Source organism: Eretmochelys imbricata, chromosome 16 (genome assembly GCF_965152235.1).
Source record: "Eretmochelys imbricata isolate rEreImb1 chromosome 16, rEreImb1.hap1, whole genome shotgun sequence".
Lineage (NCBI taxonomy): Eukaryota > Metazoa > Chordata > Testudines > Cheloniidae > Eretmochelys > Eretmochelys imbricata.
The window spans coordinates 26,085,418-26,110,398 of record NC_135587.1 but is presented as its reverse complement, the minus strand read 5'-3'; the positions used below and the strand labels follow the sequence as shown (position 1 = coordinate 26,110,398).

At 43.8% G+C, this 24,981-nt stretch overlaps 1 protein-coding gene across 2 annotated transcripts in view; it reads right to left on the bottom strand.

The window, feature by feature from the left end:
• Positions 1-695: 695 nt before the first annotated feature.
• The window catches only part of PBX3 (PBX homeobox 3), a 158,057-nt gene continuing 133,771 nt past the window's right edge, over positions 696-24,981 (bottom strand). Inside the window, exons 4-9 of one of the 2 annotated variants that reach the window (XM_077835892.1) lie at positions 22,699-22,889; positions 20,016-20,151; positions 7,632-7,797; positions 5,649-5,761; positions 4,775-4,864; positions 696-1,622 (exon numbers count right to left, since the gene is read on the bottom strand). In XM_077835892.1, the coding sequence (XP_077692018.1) occupies positions 1,530-1,622; positions 4,775-4,864; positions 5,649-5,761; positions 7,632-7,797; positions 20,016-20,151; positions 22,699-22,889 (789 nt within the window). In that variant the 3' untranslated portion in view covers positions 696-1,529. The remainder of the gene's footprint in view (positions 1,623-4,774; positions 4,865-5,648; positions 5,762-7,631; positions 7,798-20,015; positions 20,152-22,698; positions 22,890-24,981) is intronic. The other variant, XM_077835893.1, reaches the window with a different exon arrangement.

Below are 24,981 nucleotides of genomic sequence, written 5' to 3'. Positions count from 1 at the left end.
GAACTCCTGCTTTATGAACACTCCTCCGTAAGTCTCTGACTTTATCTTTGATGGCTGACTCAAACTGAGCAGGAAGAAATTACATCAACATTTGATCATGAAAGCAAAAAGTTTATTCATGTTGAAACTACATATAACTACCACGAGGAAGACTTTTCAATCCAGGGTGTAATCCAGTTAGAAAGTAACACGAAACGTTTTAATACATTAGAATCACTGCCACAAATTATTTTCATGACTCAATCAGTTTCAGAATCGCATACAATACAAAAGAGAGAAAGAAAGGGCCCCCTGTTATACAGGGCGAAATATACAGTACTGAATACTGAAATCTGTATGCATTACAATTAGTTGTTGTTTTTTGCGTGGATTAGTAACAAGATGAAGAACATTCAAAATGTTTCTCAGTATTTACAACAGTTTCACTGTTTGTGTTAAACCTCAGACCCAATGTTTCCACTTCAGCTTTTTTAAAAGTTGCAAATGCAACCCTGATTTTTTTAAAAGATGACAATGTACATTACATTTCATGAGGGGAAACAAAGGGTTAATTACAAGATGCAAAAAGATAAGAAAGAGACAAACTACAGCGTGAGCATTGTTCAGAGGTAGTAAGTGAGCACTCTAAGCTACAGAACATGTTGAAATTCTATTGGTTTGTATGAGTTCGCATGAGGTAATAAAGCTGTGTTTTGATTGGTGAGATGTATAAATACTCTTTTGCTACACTATATACAACACTCCATATAATGGTGCCTTCCTTGTTTTTGTTGTTGTTACCAAGAGGACGTAGAAAGTCTTGGCAAATCCGTGTGCAGCACCTCGCTCGTACTGTAAAACCCCAGATCTTGGCTTCCACAAAAATAAGCAGCAAGTATCTTCATCTCTTAGAACAATTTATGTCCATTATTGAAATACAGAGAGTAGATGCTGGTGCTCCCAGTTTCCAATCCAATTTATAAAACAATAGATCACAACAAAAATGTGACGAATAAGAATTCTTAAACACAACCATTGTTAACTGAAATAACTGAACAGCTCTTTTTATTCCAGCTCTATAAGAGATATGAAAAGATTAAACACAATCAAAGTTTGTAATTCATTTAGGCTTTCCATGGAAATATGCAAGAAGTTAAATTTAGGTGGGGTGTTTCTTTGTGTCTGCTCTTGTTATTGAGGTTAAGCATATACTGAACTTTTACCCTTAAGGCCAAGTAATTGGCAACTGTTAGACCATCATTGTTAAAACAGCTGATAATAAATTATGATAAAATAGTTACAGGGCTATAAACAATGCTAAATCTTGGCCTAATTGGATAAAGTGCTTTTTAACATTGTGTGTTTTAAGTATAAATACAAATGATTATGATACCTTTAAAAAACAGATTTACCAAGTTTTCTAATAAGACAAGGTTTTACAGTAAAGCTGTAGGTGGTTGGCTACAAAAAAAATTCCTTTCTTTTTCTCCTGTTACTCTGAATGCGCTAATCAAGGCATCTCAGCTCAGGGAAAAAGTGTTGCTAGGAGATTAGTTAGAGGTATCAGAGTGCACACTTCCCGGCCCTTCTGTAGGGGAAGTCACAGAAGATGGAGTAGTTGCGTCCTGCCAGCCTCCATTAGCCTGAAAAGGGAAAAACAATTCAATTGATACAATTATGCATATTCATTACATCACACCATAGACAATAATAGCCTGGTGAAGCTGATGCTTAGGCAATGATGCACTAGGAAGGCCTGTTTCTTAAACTCCCTTTAGCTACAGGATTTGGGAAAGCAAAGAAACAGAAATGCACACAACAAGAGATATTAAACAATACACCCTGTAGAGGAAAGGAGATACTTTAAGCAAAGAGCAAGTTAGGATTTAGCAGCCTTTTGTCGAGGTGATGTGGTAAGGGTGATAGGATTTCTGTAAAAATCATTCACGCTTTAATGAAGGACATCAGAAGAGATTTCCCTGATAGCTGAAAACTAAAGCTTCTCCCCCATTTTAGGCCTGAAAAAACTGTAGCTGCTCAGGAAATGGATGTTTCAACCTGGTTGATCATCATTTCAGTTCCAAAAATTCCCAATTCCTTTTCATGCATGTCAGAGCCGTTTACTACCCAAGGTCTACTGGGGTAAATTCAGGCCTGAATTTCCTTCCAAATATGATCTCCCAGAGTAAAAATATACAAACAGGAGGGGGAAACGCTCTCTCCAGATCCGTTTTCCAATTATCTATAAACGTAGCCCCTTTTTCGGATGTTGCTCCATGTCTCCACATGCCCCTGACCCTCAGCGCATTAGACCTGCATCAGCAATAACAGAACTCAGGAACAAATTTGCCTTATGTCTTGGCCTATACAGGCAATTGCTGAAATCAATGTCTGATCAAATTTCTGCTGTGGCAGACAGCTTGTCGCTACATATTTTGATGTCAGTCAAGAAGAGGGAGGCGCAGGCCTCGTGAGTGGGGGAATGCTGAGTGGAAGTGACGGGGCAGCCCGGCTTGGCACAGCAAGAGTGAGCCAGGCAGCCTCTCAGTGCTCGCGGCACAGAGTAGCCTTTGCAGGAATTCTTCCCCAAACAAAGTGCCATCAAGGAAGGAAAGGTTAACGTATGCTAATTTATTGATGACGTGGTTCCTTACCAGAACAATCAGCCAGCACTCTTCAGTCACTTAGCTAGAACCTATGGCTTTAGCCAGTCAAATAATATATGCTCTGAAATTTTGACACACAAAAATGCAGTCGAGGTTGATGAATTTCGTTCTCTTTGCCTGCCCAGGTAATGTGAAATCTGCAGGTTATTCACCCTGTTTCTAATAACCAGTCCTTGAGAATTCCCTACCATTCACCGTATTGATGGATTTTACATGTAAAGCTCTTCCATCATCCACAAAAAAAGAAAATGCTTTATGGTTTAAATGAGGACAGAGAGAACAATAAATAATTATCCCCTATGCCGATGAACAACAACAAAGAGAGACCCTCTCGTAATGACAAACTCAAGGGTTGGGGTGTCTTTGTAAACAATATGGACATACTAATTTGCCATCGCCTTTGAGCTCAAACCCGAACGCATGGTTTAAAATACTTCAACAGCTCAGCTACGGATCCTGAATGTGCAACATGTTGTTCTGAATGCAGAGGTACCAGAGCTGCCTTATTTTTTTAAAGATATGAAAATCTACTTAGAGAAAGAAAAACTCTTGTGCAGATACGAGTCTAAAGATATTCCAGCTGAAGTAAACATCACTCCTCTTTTATCCAAATTTATAAACAACAAATGTACAATATTGTTACTCAGCTTGGCAGCTGGAGAAGAGGTTGTCAGCAGGCATTTTTTTTTTCAAATAAATTAATCCTTACTCTGGTGGTTTGAGATTATGCACTGTATTATACAACAGCGCCTTATCAGGCCTCATCAGCGAAGATGGAATTCATGTCTGTAAAATGCTGCAGGCAATCACAGTTTCATATTTTATCATGTTGATAAGGATATCGCAAATTCTCTGAAGCATTTCAAAACACTTAAATGAAAAAGGAGAAATGCAACTAAAAGGCTTTTTATATGGTTTGTTGTGGGTTATTATGAGTTATTTATAAACCCAAAAAGAAAAATTTGACATTTCAAATGTAAAAGATTTGAGTATTTAATGGTACTTTTTTCCCTTTACAATTGAACGTCTTCAATCACATTTTAAATCATTAATATTTACTCTTACAGCAAGTGGAAACCCTAAAAAGGGGGGAACTCTCCAATTCTCACCCTAGCTGCAGTATTTCACATTTTGTTTCTCCATTTCCTCAAAATCTATTCTTTTCTGCAGGCTCTCTGATATCACTCACCAGCCCATAGGCTGATCTACAGTTATTCCCAACAATGGGTAGTGTTCACTGAGCAGGTGAGCATGGGATGTGGAGAGATGCTGTCTTCCAAGAGAATTAGCCCACTCTGGTATTTTAACGTCTTTGAGGGTGACGGAAAAGGCCAGCCTCCTCTTTAGATCGTTTTTTAAAAATTCATTTAAAAAATCTAAACAAACAAATACAAACGAAGCCAGGGTGAACGAAGCATGTTGGAAATGCAAAGATGAAATGATCCAGCGCAGCCTCCACTGAGACGGGGAGGTTCCTCTTGAGGTTGTCTTTATCGAGGCGTCTATCTCGATGGGCTATGAGCTGGCTGCATTTTTTTTTATAAGCACAGTGTGCCTATCACAGAGTCCTACCCAGAGAGGTGCTGAGCACCCTCAGCTCCCACTGATTTCAGTGGGAATTTAGGGCACTCAGCACCTCCCAGGATCAGGTCCATAGCCTCTAGATTTACCATCATCTGCTCGCTACTTTCTAGTACAAAGGCCAAATATGTTTCTGGATCCCCCAAAGACGGGGGGGGGGAGGGGGGGATAGCACCCTTGAAATGGCTGTAAGTCTATTAAAGCAACGTTCTGAGATCTGATGGCAGGCAGTAACAAATTACAGATCATGGCCTTCTCGAGTCTCCGGGGGAGAGGGCACCTTCTCCAAGCATGAAAATAGGCAGAGAAGTCACATACATTTAACTTGTATCTCAGCTAAAAAATACAAAATTGCAAACTGCCTATGCTCCTCAGAATCTTCCCTCATCTCACTGAGACAAGTGGCTATACAAAGGGCAGTTTTGTCCCAACCCCAAATATGTATATAAAAACGCTATTGCAAGAATTATTAATGCGCATATTCATGACTGCATTTACCTGACCCCGTGCCTATGGCTCTCCAAACTATTGTTCCCAAGGGTACTCACATTTAAATTATGTGGGCTGTACAGTGACCCTCCTCCCAAGGCATCACTGTATCCTCCCGTCTGACTGATAACATGACGCAGGGTATCCACCTTTAAGTAAGAGGAAACAAAATTCATCATTCCACACCCATTAAAACATCATCACTTACAACAGGCAATATTTTGAATGATGTGCGCCAAAAGGGTTTAGCATCTTCTACGAAAGACAAATTTATCCATCAAGAATGACTGGCAGAATTTCAACAAATCCTTGCATGTTAAAACCCAGACATCTTTGTTTCTCACACCAGCCAAACAATAACCTCCTCATAGCAATGCATCCGGTAAGTCCATCTTAAGTGCCTGCAGCAAACTGGTGTATATATCTATACGTATGTATGTGTCTGCACATATAAGTCTATGTATAGACATATATACTGTGAATAAAATATGGAGTTAGCTCTGTCTGAATGGATTGGAACCGCACTTGAGAATGAACCATTCTTTAATAGCTCAGTTAGATATGTTCTGACATTTTTTAAAAAAAAAAGGCCTTTATCCCAAAAATGAAACAAAGACGTGTTTAAAAACAAATAAAAGGCAAATTGGTAGAATTTACAGGATCTGTGAAAGTCAGATGCACCCAGTCCCACTCCATGAGCTCAAGCCAGAGCCGAATGCATTCACAAAGCTTAAAGTTTCAATCAGAAAAAAATCACTCTCTTTCCTTTATTTGTTATATTCAATGCTAGGATAATAATAGGCCACATTTAGGAATATGCAGCCTCAATTCTGCAGTGAGGCACAGAACATTTACTAGAGCCAGAGTAAGGTGGAATTTTTAGCCCAAACCCTACCCTGCTAGAAAGGCCCTAGTTTGGGGCATTTCTCCTACCTGTGATTGCACATTGGCTCCGACTTGGGACCCCTGGTAAGAATCCCCATTCAGACTCTGCATGTTCATGAACATGTCCCCAGAATTTGGGAGGTTAAAAGAACCAGAAGAACCTGGAAAGGAAAGAGTTAAGTAGCTGAATAACAGAGAGCTATAAATATATAACCCCAAAGCCCTCAAGGCAGGGGAAGATGAAGAAGAAAAGGAAACAAGAAGGAAAGGTAGTGCATAACAGAGAATAAGTTTCATGACCCAAAACAAAGGCAAATTACCAATGACACAGAGCTAGACTGTGAGCCACATGGCTAAAGATACTGGTTGGCAGCCAGTGCACCTGTGAGAAGCACTTTGGATGGAGATTCCTAGGCACAAACCGAATCAAACAGCAAGATCAGGGCCTTTTCCTACACTCTGTGCCCAGGAGCTTCTTTTTAAACACCACTGCTACCATCACATTAACTGTCATGGTAGACAACTGCCCTGGGAGCTACCGAAAAGCAGCACAAACCGTAGTCTAGCTCTCTGTGTGGAAGAGCAACTTACTGTACAGTCGGGTGTATTTAAAATGGAGTGCTTTTCTCTGCTGGAATTCTTTACCATTAGGTGCTACTGCTAAATTCTCTGAGAAAAAAAAACTTATTCTGAGTGTGTTTAATGTCTCCTTGGGAAGAAAATGGCTGGTAATTGCCTATTAAGTTGATTTTTTTTGCCATCAAAGAAAGAAACTTCTTTTTCCCCCCACTTACTCACTTTGTTTCCACAGAGGATTTTTCCATAGTAAGTTTTTAAAACATTCTCTACCATTAAGTTACAGCAAAACTTTAGCTGCAAATAAGCATCAGAGACATCACTACTCTGGTGGAGACCTTTGCCTTCTGGCCCCCAACAGAGCTCCTTCCCCTTACAGACTCCTAGCTCAGTGCTTATCTCTACAACAGTGGTTCTCAGCCAGGGGTATGTGTACCTCTGGGGGCACGCAGAGGTCGTCTAGGGGATACATCCACTCATCTAGAGATTTGCCTAGTTTACAACAGGCTACATAAAAAGCACTAGCAAAGTCAGTTCAAACTAAAATTTCATACAGACAATGACTTGTTTATACTGCTCTGTATACTATACAATGAAATGTAAGTTCAATATTTATATTCTTATTTATTTTATAACTATATGGTAAAAATGAGAAAGTCAGCAATTTTTCAGTAACAGTGCAGCTGTGACACTTTTGTATTTTAATGTCTGATTTTGTAAGCAAGTAGTTTTTAGGTGAGCTGAAACTTGGGGGGTACACAGGACAAATCAGAGCCCTGAAAGGGGTACCGTAGTGTGGAGAGGTTGAGAGCCACTGCTCTGCAATATGCAGACAACACATTAGTAAGAAATTTCTAAAAGACTGTAAATGAACAGGTGATAATGGAACCCTAAAACACACAAATACCTCAGATATATGTTTTATATACAATATTAATTCATTTCAAGCAGCCCAGCATTTAAAGTCCAATTAGTGTGAAGCAGAATGTAAATATTCCCCTCTACACCATTTCATTCGTAACTCAACATTTCAAGCCTTCAACACTGTATTGAACAGCCATGAAGTTCTGCCTGGCTTCTTCTTTAATTGGGGGAGAAAACACTGTTGGAACAGCTACAGGAAAAGGAAATTGCCGAAAGGCTGACCCTGGCAGTGACACGTTCATTTTGTGGATTAAGACTGGGGTTCTCAGAAGTGCTCAGCATTAGCTGGACTCCATTCTCACTGAAGTCAACTTGCCTTTTACCATTTAAGTTAATGAGATGGTTAAACCAACACCCAACATTTCTTAGAAATCCCACTCTACATTCTTAAACGATGCCATGGCTAAGTCTGGCTGGGGAATACTGCAACATTCTGAACCAAACCAAATTCACTGCAAATCCTTCCCACTTGGCTTTTCAGGGTGCTTTCATTTACTGGGCTGGGTGAATGAAAAAGCTCCTGGTACGTACCAGAGTTTGGTGTGGTGGGGGAGTTCGTCTGGTTATTCTGGACAGCTGCTGCCACGGCGTGTGCTGCAGTCACAGCTGTTTTTGCAGCATAAAGATTGGCTTCTTCCTGAAACTTCCCTATATTCTTCTTGTACCTGATTCTCTTATTGCCAAACCAGTTGGATACCTGTTGGTTGGGAGGAGAAAAAGGGGAAAATAGTCAAGCCTCTGATAGCGTTCAGCAGGAAGAGATGTGATCGCTTCCAAATGTCAAGTTTGGGTCCATCAAATACACAATTCCCAGCCTTCAGTCGAATATCCACTGGGTACTTAGACTAACTAAGCAATAATCAAGGATCAGTTGAATATTATTATAGATATGAGCATGACAGGGTTCAGTTTGTCTCTTGGCAAAACTAATACACAAGGGGTTACTCTTATGACAACATGCATCTTGGAGTTTGCTGTGCAGTTAGCATGATTTTGCCTACTGTTAACAACAAGGCATTTGTCAAGCAAATGAACACTAGACCCCAAAAGCCACTGAAGGGAAGTAAAGGTAACATTTGATTAAGTGAAAGACAGAGAGAGCTGCAAACGAGTGCAATTGTTCTTTATTTTTGGGCTGGAACAACCTTGGCAGCCCTACAGCTAGAATCATGTTTGGTCTGCTGAAAATGAAAGGAACAATATAAATCAATAATGGATGAAAAGTTACTTTTGTCATCTCCCTTTGAAGATACTGCATGGATGCCAAGATGGCTGATAAGGCTCTAACTATTAACCCATGCAAAGGTCATGGCTGGAGCAACTTAAACAAAGCCACTGAGAAATCATACAAACTTTTCTAATTTCAGCCCTTAGAATAAAGTTCTTAATTAATAATCACAGTTCATTACATGTGGCATACAGTGCCATCAAGAAAATGCCTTGTTCCATGAACAAAGCTATTTGTACTGTATTCGTGCCAAGACACTCTGCAATATAATTCTAAAAGGAAACGGGTCCCTAACAATGCAAATCTGACATTTACAAGATCACATGGCAGTAGCTGACGTGAACACTGCCATGTTCACTTAAAACATTCAACTTCTGGACTTCACCCCCTTATACTCTCTGCATGTCCTTTGTTTAGTTATGAAAAGATTATTGCAACTTCGTAGTCACAGATAAACAACAGTTATCGCTGTCTGATGATTTTAAAACATATTCAAAAACTAAATTTCTCAGATGATCATTACTTTATGACACTAATGCCTAGAGGTCTGGAACAAAATCAGGGCCCCATTGTCCTGCACTTCGTACAAACACAAAGTAAGAGACAGCCCCCACCCCAAGAGCTTATGCTCCAAACAGACAAGACAGGCAAAGGGTGGGAGCAAGGGAGTATATTATTACTATTGCCCCCATTGTACAGATGGGGAATTGAGGCACAGAGAAATTTTATCTCAAGGTTACCCTGGCAGTCTGTGGTCTTGTGGTTAAGGTAGCAAACTAGGTCTCAAGGGACCCTAATTCAATTCCCTGCTTGCCAAACTCCCTCCCTTCCCTTGGATGGAAAGCCAGACTAGCAATAGCATGTGGAAATTTCACTCCTGGTCTTTGTCCACATCCAAGCCCCATCAGTAGTGGCTGCAAGTCTGGCTGCTGTTTGGAGGCCTTTGCACAACTGAAAGATACTCAAATTCCAACCCGCTGAATTCACCGTCACTGGCACTCCCATAAAGGTTTCAGAGTAACAGCCGTGTTAGTCTGTATTCGCAAAAAGAAAAGGAGTACTTGTGGCTCCCATAAAGAAAGCTATTCCCTAGTCAGGGAATAAGAGTTTTTCTCCTTTTCAGAAAACAACAGTTACCAATCAACAGAGATCTACCAATTTTCCATTTTCGGACAAGGCTGAGTCTGTTTTAGAAGAAGGTCTTTTCAGAGCAAACCCTGTAAGGACAGACATGGACTTACATGACAACACAGGGCTTAGGGGTTCACAAAGGCTTGTTTGGTGGACTCTGCTGTGTCCCTAGATGCATGCCTTCTCCTGCCTGCCTTTCCATGAATCATATGGGCTGCAGTCGGGTCTGTTTTTTATTTCCATTTGCTTGCTAGGGGCCCACTGTCTAGCAGAGTCCAACACCCACTGAAATCATTTTGAGTCTTTTAACTGACACCAATGGATCTTGGAGCAGTGCCTTAAACTTCTAACTCCTGTTTCCAAGATGCCAGATATGGAGTCATGACCATCAGCTGATGCTGTGCTTGGTTTTGTTTGTTTATTTTTAAATGACCATGTGGAACATCCCTTGACACAGAGGAAATAATACCCTTCTGTACAGACACAGGAACCCTGCACAGCTCCTTCCCTCTCATAAAAAGAAACAGAAATTACCAGGAATTGTACTTCTGCCTGGCACACTGTATGATATGGATACAAGTGACTACAGCTCTTGAATGCTATTCAATTTAAAATGACAACACATGTAACAAGCAGAACACAGCTGTATTGTATAGCTTGATAAGGCAACCTGGTTATACGGAGGAGATTAAAAAAATGCCAAAATTATATACCATACAGCAGGAATTTAAGATAATTAATGAAAAGCCTCCAGCTTTAAATGTAATAAGGAAAGTGTGCCTTATACTTTCTTTTCCCTGGACAATACTCCATTGTATTCTATATATTGCACTTAATATTACCTTGTCAGTCAGGGAAGCAATAATACATTAATGAAACCCAGCAAATAATTATTGTAGACAATCAGATTAGAGCTTTATTAACGGTTTCATAATTGAGGAATCTCTGTACATCAACGGTATTGTCCGAGGATGTGTAAGAACCCTCTGTTTATGCACACCTCTGGACCAATCAAACAACAGCCATCACTAATAAAGGTTTATTTAATTCTCACAGTAAAATTTTAATATCACCAGCAGCCTGGGGAAGCCTCAGCGAGTGGATTTGCTTGACATCAGATCGTTTCCATTCTGCTAGTCCCAATACTTCTTAATCTTTAATATCAAGGCAATTAAAATTAATGGCCACTCATCCAAAGCCACTGTGGGCAGTGTTTCCTTGACATCAATTGTTTGATGGGATTACCTAGAGGTTAAACTAACAAGCAAGGTTTAATTGGAAGCAATGAAAGGAGCAGCGATCATACGTTATGTTTAACCTGCATACCACATCTAAACGAATATCTAAAAAATGTTAAACTATTTCTCAAATTAAAATCTGCGCTCAACACTTGGGTTAGGGCTTCACTGGTCACCCCAGGAAAAGTCTGTTTCTAACACTCAGATCAGAATTCATGTATATCTCTCACCAACCCCACCCAGGGATTGTTTTAGAAAATCCTTCATCAAATAGATGTGCAGCTGAGCTGTAATGGAGTCAGGCGCCTGCAGTCTAGAGACGCTAATAAACCAACGTCTGGCCACACATGGACAAACAGACATGTGGACAGAACAATGGGGGGGGGGTCAAGGGGGGTGAGCCTGCAGAGCAAGTGAATAACATGGCCCTGCTCCCACTGTCCTCCAGCTGCTGGGATTTCATCGTTTCCAGGCACCGGAATCGGCCAGGCCCTTGGTGGTGGCGTACGCCGCACAGGCTCTGAGGGCAGTACAGGCCAGGGCTCTCTCTTAGCTAGGCTTTCAGCTGGCTTCACGGTGCTCGTGTTTGTCTGGGTCAGCTGTGTTAATCCCAGGGCTCACTTGCGGGCTTGAGCTCCTGCAGCTCCCACTGGAATCAGGGTTTGACTCTTCTCCCTCCAGCTCAGTGACTATCTGCCTCCCGCCCCATGGGAAAGTGCATGGCCACAGAGGCTTCACCCGTGCTTGGGGTCCCTCCTGGCTGCAGCTTTTCCCAGCGCACCTGGGCTGCCTTCCGGCTCCCGCTGGGGCAGGGTCTGGATTTAGGAGAGGTTGGAAAATGCTGATCTGCAGCTGACACCTTGGAGGCTGGTGGTAGGAGCAGCAGAGGCTGGGGATCCCTGGAAAGCAGAACTCCAGCACTGACCGAGAGAGCCCCCAATGGCAGCATCAGCTGTTCACATCACGCTGCATAAAGTCGGGCCTGGCAGCAAGCTGGGGAAATCACAGCAAGCTGGGGCTGCAGACATACCCCAGCATGGGCTCTGCTGTGACTCCACCTGGGTAGCCCCACACCAGGCTCTCACTGGAACTGCGGTGGTCAGGGGGTGAGGGGAGGCCTCTTTCAGAACAAGGGGTGTTGGCATTAACACCCATGCAGCAGTTCACACCTCTCAGAGCTATAGTTTCAGGTAGTCTTCAGACTCAGGCAGACGTCTCTGCATCGGTTACGCTTGGTTTGTGTTTTCAAGCTTTTCTTTACAAACATGTTGGCTAGAGCCGCACTTCATTTCGTTACATGACATCTGAGATTCTGACGTAATCACTTGACTCCTGGAGCTGGGGCCCTACTCGTGGGCATCGAATGGCTATGCCTTAATACGGCCCTGACCGTCATCTCATGCTCTCTGTCTCAGCCTGTTTGGAGGAGGGGGAGGCACTTTCAAAGTGCCTGCTACAGGAAACATCATTCAAAGATTGCTTGAAAGGCCTGACAGCGACTCACGGACAAACATGTCAGTGGATATTGGGAACAGAGGGAAGTTTGAACACTTTGGATCTGTGCTGTGGTATCCGGGTTTCACTGACCCAGGGAGGAGAATCCCATGACATGTATGAAATTGTTTCCAATGAGTGAATAAAGGTTTTCCTATCCAGTGAGACCATTAAAAATTCCCATTCACTGCTCCACATAACACAAATGGCTTCCTTGTCTCCCTGCGCTCAGAACAGCGGATACTCCAATGCCACGTGGGGGTGTCTGTCCATACAGCTGGGCACCCAGTGCTGGAGGTCCCCGTGATGTGGGGAGATCAGTAAAAATTTCAGCTTAAGATGAGAGAACCTTTCGTCTGAGCAGGTGGGTGCATGACGTACTCCACAGCTTAGCCTGAAATCAGGAGTTTCCATACTGCAACCCTCTGTGCTCTTCTGGAAGGGGGTATATTTTAGACTTCGTTTATGATGCTTCTAAGATGTTCCTGGTCACCAGAATTACTCTCTTCACCCTCATTTAATGACCACCTCAGAGCAGTGGGCACGCACAGGAACAGGGGCTCCTTGCAGCGAGCTCACCGTGAAGGTCAGCAGGGATCTATGCCATTCAAAGCACTGTGCCTCACCCCTGCTACGAGCAGCAGTAACTGCTACATGGCAGCATGAGGGCCTCAGTTACCAGCTCAAGTCTTGGCAGGACGGGCCCTGGGACCGGCCCAGGTGCAGGCAACATTTGATGGTACAGGGTAGAGATCAGGAGAGTTGCGAAAGCAGGGCTAGCCCGTAGAAAGCCACCTCTGATCACAGGCTGGTCAACACTGTCCACTGTTCCCCCTCCACAGGGGACAGTGTGTGTGTGTGTTGTGGGGGCTCAGACCTGCCCTCCCCTCCATGCCTGGTGAAGTTGTGCGGCTGGCCAGATTGCGCACCAGACTAGGAGTCAGGAGACCTGCATTCTAAGTTTTGCCTGTGCCACCGGCCTTCTGCGTGACCGTGTGCAGGTCACTTCCCCGCTCTGTGCCTCAGTTTCACCATCTCAAAAACAGAGATAATGGCGCTGGACTCTTCTGAAATCTGCAGCTGCAGGGCTAGATGATATTATTAGAGAATGAAGCAATCACAAAGAAACACCAAGCTCCGAAGCAGAGGATGCACTTCTCAAATGGAGAGCTCTCGAGCACTTGGCTGAGGGCCAGCAGAGAAGTGGTACAAACAAAAAACAAATGTTCTCAGGCGGGGGTGCCCTGGTGGCTAGTGAAGCAGCAGGTTGGGAACCCCAGCACCTCCTGGCTCTCCAGACTTTGCAATTTCCCAAACTGTTACAAGTTGTCTCAAACGTAAGCTGCTTAGCAGCACATTTGTCATTAAAACAAACTCTCTTCACATAAAAAAAAATGAACATCTTTCTCCTCCTGATCACGGAAGGCCAATTAATTAATTGGGCTTAATTGTATATTACATTTCAAACAATACTGTTGCACTTATTTATCATGTTAATTACAATGTTAAATAGAAAAGACAATAAATTATTACTTAAATCATCAAGATGCATAACTGCAGGGTTTGGTATGGCGTGGGCCTGCCTTGCTTCCCTGCACATGCTATTTCCACAGGACAGGTCAGCGCTTGTTCTGTGAAAGAAGCAGCTGACAGTGAAGTGTCATTATTGAAATTAGTAAACTGAACATTTATGCATCACAAAGCACAAAATATTTTCCATTGTTTCCACATGCTTATTGGCCGTGCACACTTCATGGACTGTGGCTAATTAAATGTAACGGATTATGAAATTTGGAAATAATACGTGGAGTATTTATGGTGCATGTTGCATGGTTAATAGTTTCATATTTCTACCTCTAGAAACTATTTTTTCATATTCACCTTTTTTATTTACATTTATTTGCATCCAATTTGAAGGCAGGGATAAGAGCCCATAAATCTCTGGCTCTTAATTTTAATGTGTTTGCAAAAAATAAAATAAAATAAAAATCTTTTTAAACAGAATGCAGAAGCTGGCTTTCAATTCCTTTGTATTTACATTGATTCAGGTTTTATTTTAAATATACATTCTTATCAAGCACATTTTTCTTTTCTTTGAAGCAGTAAAAAATTTTACTACCATAATCCACTGACCAGCTTTCACCAACGACTGTGCCCTAAGAATGTCTGATCGACGGACTGGCGTTCATGACACCTGAAAGAGGCTCATCTGCAGCCAGAGTAGGTAAAGAACAGATGATAGTTTATCTCCCCCAAACACATGCTGATCGGATAGTTCTAAATTATAGCGGACGATATTCTCTGCTAAGGACACTTTTTTCTAAATTACCTTTCCTGCACTCTTGAACACCTAATACAATTTCATTTTTGTATTTATGTATTTCTTGAAAAACTTGCTCTACATATTATTTTATATATTGATATCAAACCTGAAACCATTTATCTCCCATCTGCACCTAAATGTATCTGGGAGCCTAATCCACTGTCTTTGCAGCTCAGGGAAGCTCCACCAGCCGCACGATTTACAGTGAGCGGCGCAAGCCGGGGAGGTACTTGCTGAAAGGGGCAGTGTCGAACTTTGAATTAAATGTTTAAGTGAGAAAATGTTCCTTCCTCTCCTGGACCCTGGAGCCCGCCCACGGCATTCCCAAGGAAGAGTTGTCAGTGGGGGAGGTTACATGCAGTGGCTGAACCTGGTTGGGTAAAATCAAAGCTGACTTCTAACATGTATTTTTCATTTCTGCCCTCTCTGCACTTCCTGGGCATAGGCAGTACTGGGAGTGGAAGTACTGGTCTCTTGGTACCCCTCTAATGATGAGAATCAGGGGTGCAAAGCCCTGTGACATTTCCAGCTTGTCTGCAGATTCAGGAGGTATGGATTAGCATCCAAACCAAACTTCTGACTCTCATGAGATTCACTCTCCCATTACTTGAAAATAGCTCCTCTCTCAGCTGCTGGAAAAAACCAAGGGACTCTTCCTGCAATGTGGCATTAGGCTTTTCATTTAAGGGGACACAGATTCCTGGTCAAGGGAAGACCTCTGGTCCCCACAGACCTGCGATCTTTATGTTTATCTCAACCCAATCTCCAGTTATTTCAACTCCCCTCTTCCCATAAAATGGTCCGGAGGCCTCTCAGACCCATTCAGTCACTTCCTTTGATGCCATTGCTTATCCCGTGGGTGTGCTACTCCTTCCAGTTTGCTAAATGGATTGCCAAGTTTATCCTGGATTTCTGGATGCATCCTCTGGCTTTTGCTGCCTTCCACGAGAGCAACGTCTCCCTCTCTACTTCACCTGTTCATATCCCAGTGAAAATAAACCCAACCTGGGCAGACTTTCAACACTGATTAAACCTGCTGCCCCGTCTGTGGCCCTATGCTGCACCCTGCTTATGGCAATAATATCTGCCAACAGAACTATTCCCCCAAGTGGAGGGCTCAGTCAGGTGAGGTCCAGCCAGATCTTGTACTCCCAATCATAGTTATTTCCTCCGCCGATGCAGATCCATATCTCATTGGCCATTGTTACTACAGCCACCCCCTGTGCAGACGCTTCAGGGATGTTCTCTCACCTCTGTTCAGTGTCCTGAATGACGGGTCCTTGGAGTTGTGTTCTCTCTATTTGGGTTTATTCTCTGCAGGCCACTCAGTAAACTCCGTTTTCCACATCTGAGCTAAATCATCCCCTCCAAAAAAATCCCATTCCCAGAAGCTGCTTGTCTCTTTGACCACAACTGCCATCACTGAAACACAGAGACACTAGGTCTCCATTCCCACACACCGTCCTGCCAGGCTGGGAGCCGCCACTTTAGAACCCCACATGGAAAGATCCTGCTGATTCTACGGAACTGGAGGCTTAGCTACAATGGTGGCTTCCATGCTTTTTAATGACATCTTCTGCATCTCTGTTTTCGTTTCATCCTAAGGCTTTGATCTCTTGCATCTGATCTAATCTGACCCATCCATAACTTCACAGAAGAGAGGTCCCATAGTATACGATCCAGTGTATCATGAACATTCCTCCAGTTAGAAAAACTACCATTTAGACAACGTATTATGAACCATTTTAGTGTATTTCTAATCCCAGTGTTAACCCTTTCCTTGCTGCTCTAGCTCCCAAACCAAAACCCACTGTAGGAACCTAGTCAATTGACTTCAGTGAGCTTTGGATCAGGCCTGGAGTGAATTATCTTTCATATGCAATCCTACCAAATGCCTTTGAAAATCTAAGGATAAAACATCCACCGCATCTTCCTTTTTACCCTGACATTAGATCTGCAAAGAGCTCAGGAACATTAGACACACACAATCCCAGTATTGTAAGTTTTCAAATGAAAAACTTTCACTGTTGGGAGCATTTTCCTCCCCATTTATGCTAAACTCAGCAGGCTCTCACTGCTGCCCGGGGCCCCAATCCTGAAACTACCGAAGGCAATGGCAAAGTTCCCATGGACTTCAGAGCAGTTCTAGCCAGCTGCCCTTATGTTGTTAGACCTGAACATTTCAACTCTCAAAACTCAGCTCTATTACAGCAGCGTTACAGAAGACACCAAATGGGCCAAGGCACAAGCTATGCTCAAATCCAGCCAGGCTTCCTAATGGGTTAGTGGTGCCGCTGATGGCCGCTACTACAAAACGTCCAGTAGACAAACCCAGCTTCATGTTCTAGGCTACCGTTGCCACCGCACTTGGGGGGCTACGTATCTGTTTTTATATTTTATTTTGCATTGGATTATGTTAAATCTTATCCAAAGCCCTTTCCCAATTAAAAACAAGAAAAAGAAAAGCAATCAAATCTGTTAACACAGAACCAGTCAGTTAAAGTCTTCCCAAGCAGAGCTCCTCATTTCCTTTCGGTTTGGGACAAGAGCATTATCTAGACCTAGCTCTTCAGCTGTCGCAGGGGTGTCCAGCCTTTTCAAATCCATTGCCCTTGTTCCGGGCACATTAACTCCTCCTCCGCCACAAGCAGTTCTCCAGCCTTGCCCGGACATAACATCGCTCTTAAACAAATCTGCCACGCTCTGCACCCCGATGTCTTTCCCTATCTTTATTCTGCCAGTGGAGCTGAAGAAACCCTGATGGTTAGCAGAAATAGTCTCTGAAACTTGACAATCAATAGCCGGCGCTCCTCTGACTACCCATTTCGCTGGCTTCTGCTTACATTAATAGATTTTCAAAACCGACGCTTACTTACAAAGTCTTATTAGTTTCTATCAATGGCAGTAGCCTACGCTGCCTTCGGAGCCTGAGAAGGCCTGAGACTAGTTGCAAACTTTCGGACTCCAAACCAAGTGGAGTCCAAACTCCACGTGCCCTGCAGCATTTACTTTGTCCAGTGGAGCCAAGGCAACAGGCTCCAGTGGAGATCTGCAAAGTGGTGCTAAGATCAGCAATTCGCCTTTGTGCATTTTGATGCTAGGTAATAATGGAGGGGCAAATCCCAGTCCTGTGCTATGCCCGAGTGAATGGGTTTGGTGTTGGGCGTCCCACACAGTCCTGCTCCATGCATGTCTCTTGCCATCACAAAGCAGAACCTTGCTGGTTTAGAAGCATGCAGGGCCCTCAGCAGCTGTGCAGCTTCAGAGAACAAGGACAGGGAAACGAGAACCTGAAGAGTCTTTCTACAGTTTTCCTTAATTTAGAAAGTTTTCAGAGCAAAATGGGGACACAGACAAAGGCTAGTTCTGACTCATCTTTGCTAATCAGAAATGGAGGGGTGAGAAGTTTGTTGCGTCCCTACACTAGTAGCTGTACCTGGTCCTAAGCACCAACATTTGCTGCCCAGATAAACGTGCACGTTCTAAAGAGACAATGTGCAGCTGGGCTGGGGGAAGGGGAATCAAGAAACAGAGAGATTTAGAACCTGATTCCCTTTGGCGCTATTTATGATGTAATGTGGTTTTCTGAGTCTTGGATTTCTTCTGCTGTATCCAAAGTCAACTAAGAATTACTACACATTATAGAGTTGGGTGTCTTTTTTTAGATTAGGTTCCTACTTAAATCTACCATAAAGCACCTGAAAATGCCACAGTTTTACTGGAGACTTGTAAACTAAATTTCAAATCGTGTCTTAATTATAAAGCTAAAGGTTGATCCAGAGGTTATGTCACTAATAATGCCAGTTCTGGAGCCTGCAATCATTAATACTTAACACATTAACCTCAGGCATTGCTCCTTTAAATTTATAATGACTTGAAATATTGATAAGCAAAGCTGATTGGAACTAGAGGGAGTTGGCATCTCAGCCTTCAGTAGTAAGAGACAGACTTGCTGTAAAATTTAGAAACTATTGTTACACTTACTTTCCTGAGAGCCAAGTCCCAACCTTTCCCAAAATACAGGGGCCAGCCTTGCTGAGAGAAGATTCTGGCACTCTACCAAATGTACATGCCATAAAAAAATGCAAAGTATTACTTTTCTTTTTAAAATGGCTGGTGCAGTAAAGAATAAATGAAAGCTCTGTGTAACAGTGTGTCCATGACTGGAAAGTTATTGCAGGAGAACAGTCTCAAGCGGTTAGACACAGTCTGGCTCATATAGGAAGCAAAGTCCTGGCACAGCAGAGGTGTTTGTTTCTGAGGCAGGAGACACTGTTTCTGGTGCACTATTTTATTGCAGTGACGTTGCTGATAGACCAACTGACTGAAAGAAGGGAATTGTTTTGCCTAAAACACTTTGGTGCAATGCAGCAATAATTGTCACTGTACTGTGATTGAAAAATTGTATTCTGATTGAGTTAGAGAAGAGACTCCTTAAAGGCTTCAACTAATCAGAGAAAATCTGATCCATAAAAATAATTATATATTTGTCAATAAACTGGCCCTTCACTGAATTAACGTTAAGTTTTAATGAATGTATAGCTGAGAATGCGAGATCAACCATCTAAGGATCTAACTGGCACGCACAGATTGTATATGATGTAATGCTGAATAGCTGGTTACAAGTATTCACTGTATTTATTCATTTTACTGCATCCTAAAGGAAGCCAGGCCCTTCATAGGCCCAAAAGAAAGTCATCAGCCCTGCCCCAGAGAGCTTGCAATCACATTTCCCCGTCTATCTGCCACCTTTTTCCATGTATGTTTCAGAGACATTAATTTTTATGTTCACAAAGGAGGACACTGGGCAAGGGCTACTGGATTGCCCTGGAGAATTTTCGAATGCATCTTCCACTGTAGCTGAGACAAGAGAGAAAAGGCACAGACTGGCAAGTGGGTGGGCAGATACCCAGAAGAGCCAGGCCCTGCATGGATAGAGAGTCACCTGCCTTTTCCCACTGAATTCCGACATCCCCATAGCCAGGACTCTTGCGCATCAGCAAAGCAACAGTATCCATCTAGATAGACCTACACATTAGAGCCAGCAGACACTGACCAGAGCCAGGGGTGCTCTGAACTCGCTACTTCCTGAACCTATGCAAATGTTACCCTTTACCCTCTGTGAAACATGTCTGCTTTCAAAGGAAAGGAGCAGTACCCTATGGAAGGTGTATCTGGTCAAAACCATGAGTGATCACTGGGGTAGACATGTCTACTTAAACAACGAGGAGACCAGTGGCACCTTAAAGACTAACGGATTTATTTGGCATCTGAAGAAGTGGATTTTTTGCCCACAAAAGCTTATGCCCAAATAAATCAGTTAGTCTTTAAGGTGCCACCGGACTCCTTGTTGTTTTTGTGGATACAGACTAACACGGCTACCCCTCTGATACATGTCTACTTAGTGTCGTATTCTCAAATCTTAAGAGGGCTCAGCCCTGCCAGGCAAGGGATGGCGCTGGCAGGTCATGGCAATGCTGACGACATGAGCCTTGTCTTACCTGTGATACTGTGATGCTGCATTTCTTTGCCAGCTCCTCTTTGGCTTCTTCACTGGGGTAGGGATTACTGAGGTGGGAGTAAAAATACTCGTTCAAGATTTCTGTGGCTTGTTTACTGAAGTTACGTCTTTTCCGTCTGAAACAAGGAAAGAAACCCATTGCTGGTACAGATGTTAACAGAAGTCCACAAGAGGCTCTGTTCAGGATAAAACCTCCTTTACTTCCTACCTACATACCAGTCTGTAGGCAACACACTTATCACTCAGCTGAGCACTGTATCTCACTGGCATCTTACAATCCACACACTGGCCCTGCCTCTTGCCCCACTCACATCAAGGGGAGTTTTGCCATTGACTTCCATGGCATCATGATCTGACCCAAGTTATTCTCGGCACCCATGCGCAAAAGTTTATAATCACTGCGGTTACATGTCGATTCTCAGACATTAACTATACTTAAAATGGCCAAGGAAGGCATTCAGCCTTTGCTCAGTATCATGTCACTACGCTGTCTCTGTTTGCAGTACTTCATCCTCAGCTGGGCATGCCTTGTTTGGGGCACTCCAATACCATGGCAACGAGTGCAGTGGGGAAAAAATAATAAAACAAAAATCAAAACCTGGCTAGAGACAGACAGATGGGCAGTGCCGAGCCTGCTGGGCAGCACCAGTCTCACATGCAGGAACTAACCTGCTTCTCCAGGAAGTTACAGATCTGAAATTGGATGCTACTGGCCTGTAATTAACTGCTCTTCTCTCACCATTTAACCACAAGAACATTAGGGCCCCTCCATGGGCACGCTGTGAGGAGCAAGGTTCAAAGGGGGCAGGGAAGTGCGTGGCTGGTGCCTCTACGCCCCACGGCGCACCATCCAGCAGACCTCCCTGGCTGGCTCCTGGTGCTCCCTGGCTGGCTTCTGGTGCTCCCCGGGGGGGGCGGGGGGGCGAGGTGAGCAGGCAGAGGAGCAGTACATTGGACTGGCCTTTTTCCCCTCCGTTAGAAGCCCTGTGCTCCCTTCCCAGTGTACGGGTCGAGCTGTGGAACAGAGGAATCCAACCCCCACCATTTGCACGGCTTCAGGCTTTACCTTCCACCCAGTGCAATGTTTTTTCTCAGCACACTTTTTGGAAAGGACCCATTGAACATTTTCTTCAAAGTACCGTTCCCCTGAGAGCTGCTTGCAGTCTGAACGCCAGTGCCTCGGGCCAGTATGCAGCTCAGTCCCATCTGCGCGGCTCTGTTACTCCCTCCAGCAGGCCCTGGCACAGGCAGACTCTCCCCAGAGCTGTGTTTATCTCATTACTGGGTTTCCGCTCATTTGGCCTTGTTTACCTTCCTTCCTTGTAAAGAAATCACTTTCAAATGTGCATCTGCAAGCTTTACCTGGCTCCAGACATTTCCCCAACTGTTTGTAATTACCCTAATTTGCCACACCTGCCAGTGACCTTCTCATTAGTGAAATTATTTCATTCTTGTTTAGCTCCTAACAGCTTTCAGGTGTAAGGTGCAACGTACTAGCTACAGGGAGGCATTGCTAGGATTCTGCTCAGTACTTTGGGCTCCGAGGGTTTTGCTCAGTTTCCTCTTATATACCATACATCTCAGGGAACCTAATTGCCATAGGTTCCTGTAATCTGCATTAGTGCAGCTCTCCAGGAAGGAATGACACCTGTGGTCACTAATGCAGCCTGCTCTGTGGTTCAAAAGAAATCTAATTGTTTCCATAAACCTCTTGTAATTTCAGACTGTCTGTTTCTGCTGTTGCACCATCGTGTGGAGAAAGCTGGCACTCAAGATCAGCAGGCATTGCATTGATCAGCTCCTCTGTCCATCCTCACCCTCTCTCAAGTACCCACTGTCCTCCTGCACCCAGATGTTGTTCCCTGAAGTACTTGGGATGTCTCCATGGAGAGACAGGCAGATGCACCGTCCTACCCCTTGCACATGCTGGGAGTCATCAAGCTCTCCCTTGGATTTCCTCACCGTTACTGAGCAAAGAAAGAGTTCCCCAGGCCTGGGAAAGACCCAGAGAGCTTTAGAAGTGCCCTGTCTGCTGGGAGCAGTGCTGTGCTCCGGAGACCCCACCAGACTGCTACACGCTGGTTCTGACTAACTTTGCTGGTGGAAGTTCAGAGCCTGAGTCTGTCATCCTTTCGCGTAGTAAAGTCCAAAGGACACCCCAGTGGGAGCAAGGTCAGCAGAATCCGGCCCTCTGTAAACATCATCAACCAGGCACCTCTAGTCAATAAGGACACAGACCCTAACCCGGGCTCGGCCTTAGCCTGTGTGCAGAGGTTGTGAGATCATTAACTCCTCAGTTACCAAATTTCAATATTTTGCAAGACACGTTTCTAAAAAAAACACCCACGCTGCACCATGGCTACCTTCCCCTGGAACTGTTCAGATATCTGCCAGGATGCCCGTCACAGCCCTTACCTGGGTCCTGTACAGCTCTGCAATGTGTTCTGGCAGATGAACTGAAATGAAGTATTTAACCCTTACCTAAACATGTTAAGCTTTCTGCAGGGAACCTCCCCTTCCCAAAGCAGCCAAGGAGTGGATGAACAGCACTGAGTGGCCTCCCCAGGGCATGGCCCGGGGTGACTCAACACACATCTGGGAGCACATCAGCCAACACTGCCCGAATGAAATGAAAGCAGCAGCAAAACTATCCTCTCACATACCTGGCGTCAAGGAACCTTGATCTCAGAATCATTACTGCTTCACAAGTGCTTTGTTTGAGCTGCATCTGGATGGAGCTGAATTTTCGATGGATGATGCCCACCATCCTTTCGATCTCCTTGGGAGAAATGGGACGTGTCCGACTCTGTTCTCGGAGAAGGTTCATCACGTGTGTGGTGAATTCGTTACATGCCTGTGAAGGACAGAGTAGCTCAGAGATGGTTTTGTGCTGTCACACAGGAACATAACCACTGACCTCACTGCTGTGTGAAGCCACCGAGCATTTCCTGTGTCGGGGGCCTGCTACACCCCACCCGGTGCTCTGCACTGCGGGCTATGCAGTGGCAGGGAATTGTGAGGAGCCTGCAGTAGCTACTCTCATCCACCTCACAATGGGAGGCAATGCAAGCAGGAAAAGAGGCCAGGCAGCCACAGAATGACCTCTCCTAATTTCAGAAACCTAGATACTATGCCACTCCCACCCCCCTCTCTCCACCCATGTGCTCTTAACCATCTATTTCCCTCAGTGTTCTCGGGTTCATCCGGCAGAGACCTCCAGGGTCCTGCACTAGAGCCTGGCCCGTCGTTCCCTTGTTAGGGAGCAGAGCCGTCCTCTGAACAGCAATAATACAACGGATGCATATTTGTGAATGAACGTTTGAGTCTCTTTTCTTTTTACAGGGGGTAAACAAGCTATGACTATGCTATGGCTCTTTTTACATTTAAAGAGAAATCAATCTTAAAGACAGGGTCCGTGTATTTTTCTAGGAGGGGCAGAAGGGCCCTGAAGTAGAAGGGAGTGCTCAGGTTATAGCATATAAATAGCAACAGGCATGAGGATAATAGCTGGGACTCCATTGTTGCAGAGCAGAGTTAATAACTTAAATGTGGGGGAGGACTCCCCCACCCCCATATCTTTGAAGCCCGCCTGATACCAGGACTTCCCTTTTAGGAATGCACTTCACCACTCTCACACAGCAAGTAATTGTTTAACCAGCTGTGGCAGATTATGATATTTAAATCTCTTTGATTTTACCTAGAGCAAACCTTTTAAAAGGCATAATTTCACAGAGGCCATATGCCATACATCTGCAGGGCTCTCTGGGCCCTGGCCTCCACAATATGGCCTGAACCACTGATGAGAGAAGGTGCTGGAAGTTTTGCATTAGCATTCCCTTCTGCCTCCACAGATTAAGTAGGGAGGAGGATAGTGCAAACTAAACTTCTTGGACTACCTCATCCAGAGACTTTTCCTGAGCTGGATGTTGCTATGAACAAGCAGTGGTGTGCTGGCATGCTGGCTGCTCCGTAAGCAGAGGCTGGGGGCTGTCACAAACTATGCTGATTTATCTGTCTTTCCTCTTGTTCAAAAACAAAACCCAGCACTGTTCTCTGCTTGAGGGAACGAAGTTACAACTACAGAACTAATCTCTTCCTAGGGAACCAGAGTGGAACTCTAGCACATTCCATGTACAAACCCGTCATTGTCCTAACCTGGCCGTAGAAAAACAGGGACCCAGGACTGTGCCAGTTGAGAGCTTCATTTTTTAGGCATGCAAAAAATAAAGGGATGTCTGCTCCTGTGAAAGACTTCACACCAAGGAGGAGGTCTCAGAGGCTTTAGGCACCTTTGCAGGTGTGCATTTTGATTATACAAGCAAGGCAGATGTAGAAAAGCAAAGCTGAGCTGGAACCACTGCCAAAAATGGCCAAAGGATTTCACTCTCGTGTACCCAACATACCGGGCTATGACTATGACACTCAGCACTCACTAAATCAGGCACAGGAAACTGCAAAAGTCTTGCTCAGGCTATCCATGTAACTCCCACTGGAGTCCTAGCTTCGCTTTTATTTGAAAGCTGGGGTTAAGAATCACTTTATGGTTTGTTTCGCATCTAGATTTTCAATGACTAATCTGAATTTCAGGAGCCCACGCAAGGGAAAGAGTTAAAAGTGAAAAGTTTATGCATCTAAAAACTCATAATTTCCTATAACATTTGCTGAATGTCTCACAACTTATTAAGTGAAGCCATCTATGAATGCAAATGCTGATTAGCAATTTGGCAATAGCCCAACATTTGCAGAATTCACATAGCTTTTCTTTAAACCAGTAGTTCATACATGATTAATTAGAACATCTCATTTATGTAGTGTGCACTTTAGCTCATTACTCTAAGTAAAATTCGTTAAGTATTTACATTTAGATAATTAAAATCTGGGTACACCCTTAAGAAAGATGCATACACTTCAGGCAAAGTGATTTTTTTTCTTTACACTACTGAAAG